Source organism: Carassius auratus, chromosome 39 (genome assembly GCF_003368295.1).
Source record: "Carassius auratus strain Wakin chromosome 39, ASM336829v1, whole genome shotgun sequence".
In the NCBI taxonomy this organism is placed as follows: Eukaryota; Metazoa; Chordata; class Actinopteri; order Cypriniformes; family Cyprinidae; genus Carassius; species Carassius auratus.
This window is the reverse complement of record NC_039281.1, coordinates 5,166,836-5,176,649: the sequence shown is the minus strand read 5'-3', so window position 1 is coordinate 5,176,649 and position 9,814 is coordinate 5,166,836. Positions and strand designations below refer to the sequence as shown.

Genomic DNA, 9,814 nt, shown 5'->3' with positions numbered 1-9,814 from the left:
AGCTTTATACTGGTCCATCATGTATCACATCATATTTATGTATTATTATTATTATCATTATTATTTTTTAAAGAGTTCAGCTGGGAGATGGCTCAGTGATGTGTGGTCCAGCCTGGCCCGGACTTATTACAATGTTATTTCAAGCATCGGTGATCACTGGATGCCCAGCCTGCAGCCAGTCTTGTATATTCGACTCCTAATCTGCTCGAGACATCTCGCCCTCTTCACCGGACTTCTCATGTCACGTTGTGTATTAGATACGCTTTCCTTCCTTCTATCGTTATAAACCTTAAGTGCCACAAAGAAAACAACAAATGTGTGCTACACGCACGAGAATGCAAAAAAAAAAAAAAAAAAAAAAAATGTGAAGAAAACGTTTTTAATTTTTTTAGACAATATATTTACTTCCATTAAATAGAACACAATAGTTTATTTTTGGGATGTTGAAAAGCGAAACAAAAAATCCGTACCAAATATTATACACAGAGCAAAAACCAAGTTCATTTCGCAGAAACAGTTTTGTATTATTACCCAGGGTTGCTAATCTAGATCTATATTCACAAAGACATTTAATAATAAATTTATAATATCAACACGACTTGGTGCGTTTAGTATGTACATTCCCTTGAACGCAAGCAAGACATGATTCCTGTACCTTTTCCACATGCGGTGTTAAACGGAATTCTTATAAATGCTCAAGAGTTAGAGCTTTAGAGCAATTATAAAAATTGAAGATGGTATTAAGATATATGTATATCCTATATACAACCGTTCAGTCAATTATTGTCCAAAAGTTGAAACGTCAAAATAAATGAGCTTTTTACTTTTATTTTTTTAAATATTCTGGTGTCACAAACTCTTCACTGGCTTGTGTGCAATTGCTAGTGTAGAGAATTAATCTTAGGCTATTAGAAATGGCACGTTCGCCTTCCATTTCCCGCCTGGCATTCCATCACAGGATTGGACGCGTTTCAGTGCTTTATTCTTCTAGTGCCTTTGAAACAAAAAGTGTAGTCTCTCGTTCCTGGGATTCGGGATTGTAAATTCTACAATCGTCTCTTACACCGGTCTATCCACCGCGTACTGACAAGCGCTAAGATTGGAGGCTGGATTCTGCACGCTCGCGTATCCAAAACTCGAGTGCTGCTTAGCTTTCAGTCTCAGACTGGCAAGACTGGAGTTACAGGTGTCCCGGTAAACATACGGAGGTGTCGGTGGGGCGTAAGGGCACGTCGGCGTGGGAACCCCCGAATTTAGAGAGGGGTTGCTGAGGTTATTCAAGTTATTGAGGCTGTTTAAACTTGATCCGGGTACGCCGGTGACCGCAGAAGGAACCATACTGGAGGACATGCTCATTGAAGAGATGGAGTTAGGAGGAGAGAACATGGCCTGAGACGACAGCGGATTGACGTTCATGGAATTGAAAAAGGGGAAGCTTTTGGTTGACAGAGAGGCCGACGTGAGCCCCTTTGCAGCCCAGTTGTTGTAAGTGTAGCTGGGATACATGTCATCGTAGGGCTGCATAAGTCCGTTGAACTGAGGGCCGAAACCGTTTTTACACAGCTCGGCCTGTTGGTTCCTCTCCCTTTTCCTCCATTTTGCCCGTCGATTCTTGAACCACACCTGCAACAAATGTAGAAATTCGTTTAGTTTCATAATCAGACTCCATAATTATTCCCTTAACCAATGCATACAATGAAAACGTCGATACTAAGTTTTCAGAATGAGCCACTGCTCGGTTTGTTTTGGGAAGATGGCTAAATGATATGGGTGGTGGTGTTAAACGTAGTTAGGTTCCCTAACTATCAGTCACCCGGAATCTTGTCTGATCCCGGGAATCCCAATACACATCCAGTCTTAAGCGGTCAGTGGCCCGACCATGGCCCGACGCTTCGAATGTGTATTCTCCCACACTAACCTTAAGCATACAACACAATAATGACAATCACAAAAGACAAGCTTTACACCTCTTTAAACGAGACCGTGTGACTCCATTAAGGTCTGTCATCATTAGGACGTCACGTATGGTGACTGCAAACAACTTGTCTCACCCATAATTAACCTTTATCCAAACAGTGGCAGGTTTATATATAAACGATTAAATAAAGTCATATTTAGCATGTAACCTAAATTAACATCATTACAATTCAGATAGTAGGCTTAAGAGCGCACAGTGCCTGCATAATAGTTTTTTTTAAGTAGGCCTATTGTAAGCTTGTGTATACACACATTTATTAGCTACTTTTTTTTAGTAGCCTATTTAAAATGTTTAATTTGAACTTTGAATATAGTGGATAATTATAATAATAATAATAATAATAATATATATATATATATATGAGCTTTATCACATAATACTTCAATGTTATTTGATTTCTAAAACTTACTCTGACTCGAGCCTCTGTTAAATTAGTCCAGACAGCGATCTCCTCTCTGGTGGACATGTCCGGATAACGATTCCGCTGAAAAGTGGCCTCCAGTTCCTGGAGCTGTTGGCTAGTAAAATGCGTTCGTTGCCGCCTCTGTCTCTTCTTTTTCGATGGGTCATCAGTCGAATCTTCGTTTTTACTCTGCCCCTTCTCTTTCTCTGCAATGCAAAGGAATACAGTATTTTACAATAAATATTTAGTCCAATAGGAACAATTTTTAAGCTTCAGGCTCAGTTTTGACACATTAGAGAAGTGTCATTTGTGAGGGACATAAATCTAATTCCGTTTTATTGAATTTAAAATATTTGACATCATAGTAACACGTAGGTTCCCTGGTAACAATTAAACGATTTGATCTAATTTAATTAATGATATTCCTAAACTAAAAATCCAAGTAAAAAAAAATCTAAAAATCAATGTTTAGAAAATATTTTAACCACAATGAACGCAAACATGTCTTTTTCATCATACGAATAAAAAAGGAACATTGGGGTTAGGGAGTGTTTGCATTATTCCATACAAAGCTCAATGCCACATATTGTAAACATTTGTGAGAAGCCCACATTTTCACACACATTTTAAGTAAATAAAGACCTGTCAAAGGGCATGACTTATGTAGCCTACTTCAATAGTCCTATGAATCAGCTAACTGCCAGTTTCATGTCTCGATATATTTGCATGCCTCACACTGCACCTATTCTGTTTTCAAATTGAGGGAGAAGTTTTAAACGGTTTGGTAACTGACAACAAACCCGAAAACACTCCAGTTAAATATCTCTTCAGAGGATCAGGGCTTACCTACGGACTCTGGACTGGAGGTGTCAGAAACCGTGTGTACCTCCAGCCTGTGTTTCGAGTCCACAGACCGCTGGAGCGGTTGCAGACTAGAGGTCATCGTAAGCGGTACGTGTTTACTCCCGGCAACGTGGTGATGGTGGTCCAAACTCAACGGATCCTTCATAGAGGTCATGAATAACACAAGCGTTTCGCGGAGGGTTCGCAAGCAGATATAACTTCCTCAGCGAAGGTCACAAATATAAAAAATAAAGAAAGAAATAATGTGTCCAGTAGTGAAGTAATGGCAAGCGTTGTCAGTGCTCCTTTCTCACTTAAACCAGTCGATACTCCTCAAACGGCTTTTATCGTAATAGAAATAAACCCAGTGCTGAAGAGACTTAAATATTTTTTTTTCGTTTCAAATGGGTAAAATATATCTCCGTTTCAGTCGAGAGCTACAAGGAGAGCCAGAGTGACAGGGACAGGTATGTGATATCATATCCATCCACTTGCATACACACACACGCACACACACTCTCCTGCACATCACAGCGCTCGCTCTTCATTTCAGCTGTCTTTCTATCCGTCCAACCGAGCTTCTCTATGCGTCCTGACGTCACACAGACTCCGCCCACAATCTGACGGAACATTAGAGCCTATACAAGACAGATTTTATGGCCAACCGACCATAAAACGACTTGTGTTAAAGCAAAATGTGAAATTTCTCATAGCACACCTGGCAATGGTTCAACTTTTTCTCAGCACGTATTATCAAGACAGCTTTTTTATTAACATTTTAACTCCAACACAGATTTCTGTCAAAGCATAAATAATCAATAATCTCAGCAATTGGCAGAACCAAATAGGCCCACAAACGTGTTATGGCGCACCATGCTCACTTCTGAATGAAAGTTCCGCTTTTGTCACGATGATTCTTCGCGACAATGAGTTGACAGCTACAGACCGCGTTACAAATTCGTTAAGCTCAGTTCTAGACTGTTATATAGGTAATGGTATTATATTATGAATAATAACCGTAACTTTAAAGAATAAATAGAAAAAAAATCAGAAATAATTTCTTCCTGACTTTATTCCTGCTTACATTAGTTATCCAATTTGATTTCGGGACTGAAAGCACTTTGGTGAGTTACATTTGTGCGCCTTGGGCCCGTGATTATTTCGCGGGAGAAAGCTCCCACTTTGCTTTTCAGAGTAGCTATTTGATCTGATTAGGCTTATCAGACGCTCATTTGTTTAAGAATTTTAAACGAACATCTTTAATGACTTTAAGCCTTGTTGTCTTAAATTCCTTCAAAATACTGCAATAATTTACATGCGTAATAACCACATTGTTTTATTGAAAAAAGAACCCATTTATTTATTAGCCCTAATTAACTTTAATTTATTTATACATTTCCCGAACTGCATTTCTTAGTTCTATCACAGAAAAAAAAAAAAAAAAAAAAAAACCTTAAGAAGATTTGTGTAACAAAATGAACTACTGAACTCTCTCACTTTATATATATATATATATTTTGCTTCCCGTGCTGTCCTAATATATATATATATATATATATATATATATATATATATATATATATATATATATATATATATATATATAATTCACCTGAAATGTCAAACACACTAGTAGGGGAAAAAACGGAGAAAAGAGAAAAGGCAGTCTGGTTCTTATGAAAATGTCCCGACCATCTCCTTCTCTGACTTTGATTCAGCTCACGCTCTTGGTACTGGATATTAATTTATGGCATAATATATGGTCTTGGAACCAGCAAATCTTGTATGTACAGGTCTTTTTGTATGAGAATGTGACCTCGAAACACTGCACATTATTAAAGATCATGTTTCGGTTTGTTTTCTCACACTTGCCCTTCAGTTTTATTTTATTCATTTTGAATTTGTAATATATATGAATTAATATAAAATATACAAACAACATTAATGTCTTGATTATTCTGGACCTCAGAATATGTTTATACGCACATAAATATTAATTGTGTGCATCAGAATTCCATAGACAAAGTTGCATAACTCTATTCTTGTTAAATGCACTGATAGATGTGGACTAAATTATTGCTCTGTATTTATCCTGGACCCCCAAAATGCTTCAGAACGCTCTAACAGCCTGCTGTGGATTATTGGCCATGGCGCACCACAGAGCCATTAATTACCAATTCAGTCAATATAAGGGAGACGACAAAGCCTTTTCCATAGGATTAAGATGACATTAGATTCTTCCATTAGTATATTCCTCCTCACGAGGAGGCTTTCATTACACATTTACTTTTCCCCCGAGTCTATCCAACAAGTTCTGCATATATTACTGCGGAGGAGAGGTTGTCGGTAATCAAGTCGCTCCAGTGTCTTTTCCCCTTACACTGCTGTTTGCATTTTATGCTTACTTTTTTGTTTTATCTCTTATCCGCTATAGCTGTATTGGTTCTAGTCCAAATGACAATGGCAAATGTGTTATGATGACAAACGGATTAAAGTGTTGTGATTTGTTTTTAGTTTGCTTTAATTAGCTTAATGAAGATGCCAGATGACCTGGAGAGCGGCCACGCATTAAGTACCATCCTTCCAGTAGCCTGTACAGTTTTTCCCTTACTGTCTTAATTTAGTCGTTTTACGTTTCTGTTTTAATCGTCCTTGTGCACTAAATTATAGAAATAGAAAATGGATATATATTTGCGCGTAATATGCCTTATACAGTCTATCATTCTAAATTGTAATTCAAATTAGGCAATAGGACTATCTCATGTTTATTATCTTAATGTCCACTGTTTTGTTTTGTTTTGTTTTGTTTTTTTTTCCATTGAGGACGCACGTGATCACCTAAACACAAATAGGCTATATTGCATTTTGAAGAATCGGATCAGTATTTTGTTTGAACAAATTCAAGATATTTTAGAGATTATAAACCTTTCAAATCACACCGACTTTGGCTTTAAAACTCTTAAGTCATCTAAATAAGCCGCGAGACCTTACCAAAGACGTTCTCACTTATCCATGTATGATCGCGTCCTACCACCAGATGTCCATCTATGACTATAAACATCTAATGGTTCCGCTTTCCTTATAGCCAGTCAAATGTCAAACACCAAAAGGTAGTTTACACTCGCCTTACTTTTACACAGACCAGTTTTTCTAGCTATTTTATATAGGCCAGACAATGTTGAGGTGTTTAAACAAGCCGAGAATATTAATGAATCCAGATCTTCTCTGGAGATTGTCATTCACCAAGATCTTCTTACCTAATTGTGCACACGTTGATGCAAGTTTGCGGCAGTGGGAGTCCATCTGTTAGATTAACGCTGAGCACCTGTGAAAAAAAAATCAGAAATGTTTATTTTATATTTAATTAAAATGTTCATGTTATGTCAGGAATCGTCATATGTGTTGGCCAACTTCTGTTTGAGAATATTTAGTTGTTGTTTTTTTTTTCACATGGCCGGCTGGGCCACTCAATAATGATAGGCTATATTTCAAATACATTCATATATTGGATAGTTCCTGTCTGTAATGGGACGTGAACATTCCCCATAATTTGTTTTGAAATCCCTTGAATTCCTCTTGCCCCTCCTAATGAAGACTCGTGTCTCCAAACACACATGACAACAATGCACGAAGAGGAGAAACCATGCATCGCGTGTGTGTCAGTGAAAGAAAGAGAGCAGTTTGAGAACTGGAAGTTGAGTGATTCCGCGGTAAAATCAGGGGATTAGTATCTGATTGAGATGTCTGTCGGTTGGATATTACAAAATTCATTATCGCAGCTCTATACTAACCCGATATGAAGTAACACAGATGGGCCTTTATTAGCCCAGGCTTCAGCTGTTTGCTTATGATAATTTCAGTCGGAAATTTGCATGCAATCCTGCTGTTAACCGTTTTCCATCTCCATTTTTGTTCCTCTCTCGCCGAATGCAACGTTTTGCTTCAGCCCTCCCCTTATATCACCTGCCTCACATCTGTGCCTTTAGTCCAAGGCATGGAAATTAAATTAGTCTGCGTTTCTTTGTATATGTGCGCCGCGTAATATGCCATTCGTGTGAGGGCCAAAGTAAATAATCCTATTATTATTTTGAGATGCTAGTATAAAGTTACAAAATTATTCTAAATAATTGTCTAATTATGTTTCACACAAAGTAGGCTGTGAAATGGCCATTTATCGGAGCGTCTTCATGGCATCCGTTTCGTTTTTATTTAGACTTGGCTACTTATTTCGTTAACATTATGAACGGATTGACTGAACTGAATTTATTTATTTATTTGTAGATTTGTAGTTTTTTGGTGTTGTTTTACGCGAACTGAATACAAATGTCATGTTAAAAAATGTGTTCTAACAAGGTAAAGTACATAAGATTTTACCTTGGGGTAGCCTACATCGATGCAAGTTCATAAACATGAAAATATGTACCCAGAAAACGTGTGTATATATATGTATATGTATATGTGTGTGTATATATGTATATGTATGTATGTGTGTGTGTATATGTGTATATTATATATATATTATATATACTACTATAGGCCTAATTAAAATGTAGTGTAAACAATAACAACAGCAGAGCATAATATAACTACTGATAATAATAATAATAATAATAATAAAATATTCTTTGCTAATTTTGATTCAATAATTATTTTGGGAAAATCGTTTCTTTAAAAATAAAAAATGTAATAGCCTATTGTTATCACTTAAAAGAGATAGCACCATGATAGTCTCAGTCTCGCGCGCCAGTAAAGATTTATTAATAAAGTGGTTTAATTTAGCTTTGCTTGTGTGAATTATTAGCTATTATTATTATTTATTTTTAACTAAGCTTAATTAATCCTTGTTTACTGGTGTATAAATTAAGAATTTGATACCACTGTATTAGCGAAATGGTAATATATTTCGATAACTGGTATTTGCTTAAATGTATCTTTTAATTGAAATTGTTAATTTCATCGCAGATAATTCAAAAATACCAATTTTAGGAATGTTGCAACGAGAATTTAAAAATGATTTAAAGTACCTATTAATTATAACTTATTTTAAATTATTTGAAACTTTATGTATTTGGTTGTTTGCCATTTTTGAAAGCAGATTTCGTTAGCATAATATATTTGTGCTTGTGCTAATCAGTAATACACGTGTTCATGTAAATTACACGCTATAACTATAAAATTGTCATTGTCCCGTTTGTCTCACAATGTTACCGATATATTATAAACTGCAAAGTCAAGGCGAGACCTGCCAAAGCATCACTTATCATGTCTCTCCATCAAACTACACTAAAGCTGAAGTTCACCCGTGGCTGGCAACCCTGAGGTGGAACGAATTCCTTCACTTGCATTATCTCACATTCAAGATAGGGTGTCAAATGCACTTACCACTGGTTGGATAAAAGCGGCGCTTTGCAGCCGTGCCAGTCTTGAATTTCTTTAAAAAATATATAAATTCCACCCCTCTGAACAAGTTTATCTTTGCACTTGATGTTGTCCGGGTACATAAACTGCTGCTACCAGGTCCGAAAGGAGCGTAACCTCTTCTTTTCCAATTTGATCGACTAGGGATATATCTGGGTTCTCTCAAAGAACGCGAAAACATACATAAGCTATATTACATTCAACCCAGAGTGTCTTAAGCGACAAACTCACAAATTGCTTTAGTAACTTATATTTTCTGCAGAGCCTCCACGACTGGAACTTTTTCCCCAGAAAGACGCAGAGTGGTGCATTTCCCCCTCTCCCGAGCTTTGACTGACAGCGCGTGGGCGTGAATGAGAGTTTGTGTGTATAAGCGCGTGCGTGTGCATGCGTGCCACGGTGGGTGTGTTTGTATGCACAACCAACAAGTAGAGGGGTGAACTTTGTGATGCGAAACGGTAGGCTAAATTAGACAACAAATTAGCCATTAAAACACGTTAATAAGTTAATTCAACCAGCAATTTTAACCCGACGAACGCGGATTAGTAATACTAATCAAATCAAGGTTTTTTTTTCTTTAACTGCAAACGGACAATTGTGTAAAAGTTGTCTACGTTAATTTATTCGTATGTTAAGAAACAGAGATGCCGACTAATATAAGAAATCAGAAAATGAAAGTTTACATGAACATGTAGGCCTAGGTTAAATAATTTAAAGCTTTATTTAGGATATTTATTTATTTATTTTATTATTATAACATAATTGCTATTCCATTACTGTATTGGATATATATATATATATATATATATATATATATATATATATATATATATATATATATATATAGAATTGTTCATATCGAATCCTATTTAAAACTATGACCACCAAAATGGAGCAGAAATGTTTATAGGCCCATTATTAAGGTATTTTAAATTATCACATGTAGTCCATGATATATTTCGATAACACAAATAGTCTTATCCAAAACTGAGAAGGTATATTTACAAATGTGATGAAAATCATTGGCTGAAAACACATTATTTTGATTTATTAATTTAATTTTTATTTTATTTGTATAACAGTAATTTTTTTTTTTTTTTTTGTTTTTTTTTTTTTTACTAAAAACATTGCTGTAGTTTCAAATACTAGGCTAACTTCTGCTGAAAAGTGTG

The 9,814-nt window shown here is 36.1% G+C and overlaps 1 protein-coding gene across 3 annotated transcripts; it reads right to left on the bottom strand.

Moving 5' to 3' along the window:
* Positions 1-410: 410 nt before the first annotated feature.
* LOC113057769 (pituitary homeobox 2-like) lies at positions 411-8,989 on the bottom strand. 3 transcript variants are annotated; one of them, XM_026225281.1, is made up of 4 exons: positions 8,607-8,989; positions 6,482-6,549; positions 2,388-2,587; positions 411-1,623 (listed from the first exon to the last, which is right to left on the bottom strand). In XM_026225281.1, the coding sequence occupies exons 2-4, from the start codon at positions 6,525-6,527 to the stop codon at positions 1,060-1,062; spliced, it is 810 nt and encodes a 269-aa protein (XP_026081066.1). In that variant the 5' UTR covers positions 6,528-6,549; positions 8,607-8,989; the 3' UTR covers positions 411-1,059. The 3 variants fall into 3 exon arrangements, with proteins under 3 accessions (XP_026081066.1, XP_026081067.1, XP_026081065.1); XM_026225282.1 differs by lacking the exon at positions 8,607-8,989 and adding an exon at positions 7,016-7,195; XM_026225280.1 differs by lacking the exons at positions 6,482-6,549; positions 8,607-8,989 and adding an exon at positions 3,228-4,649.
* Positions 8,990-9,814: the final 825 nt, after the last annotated feature.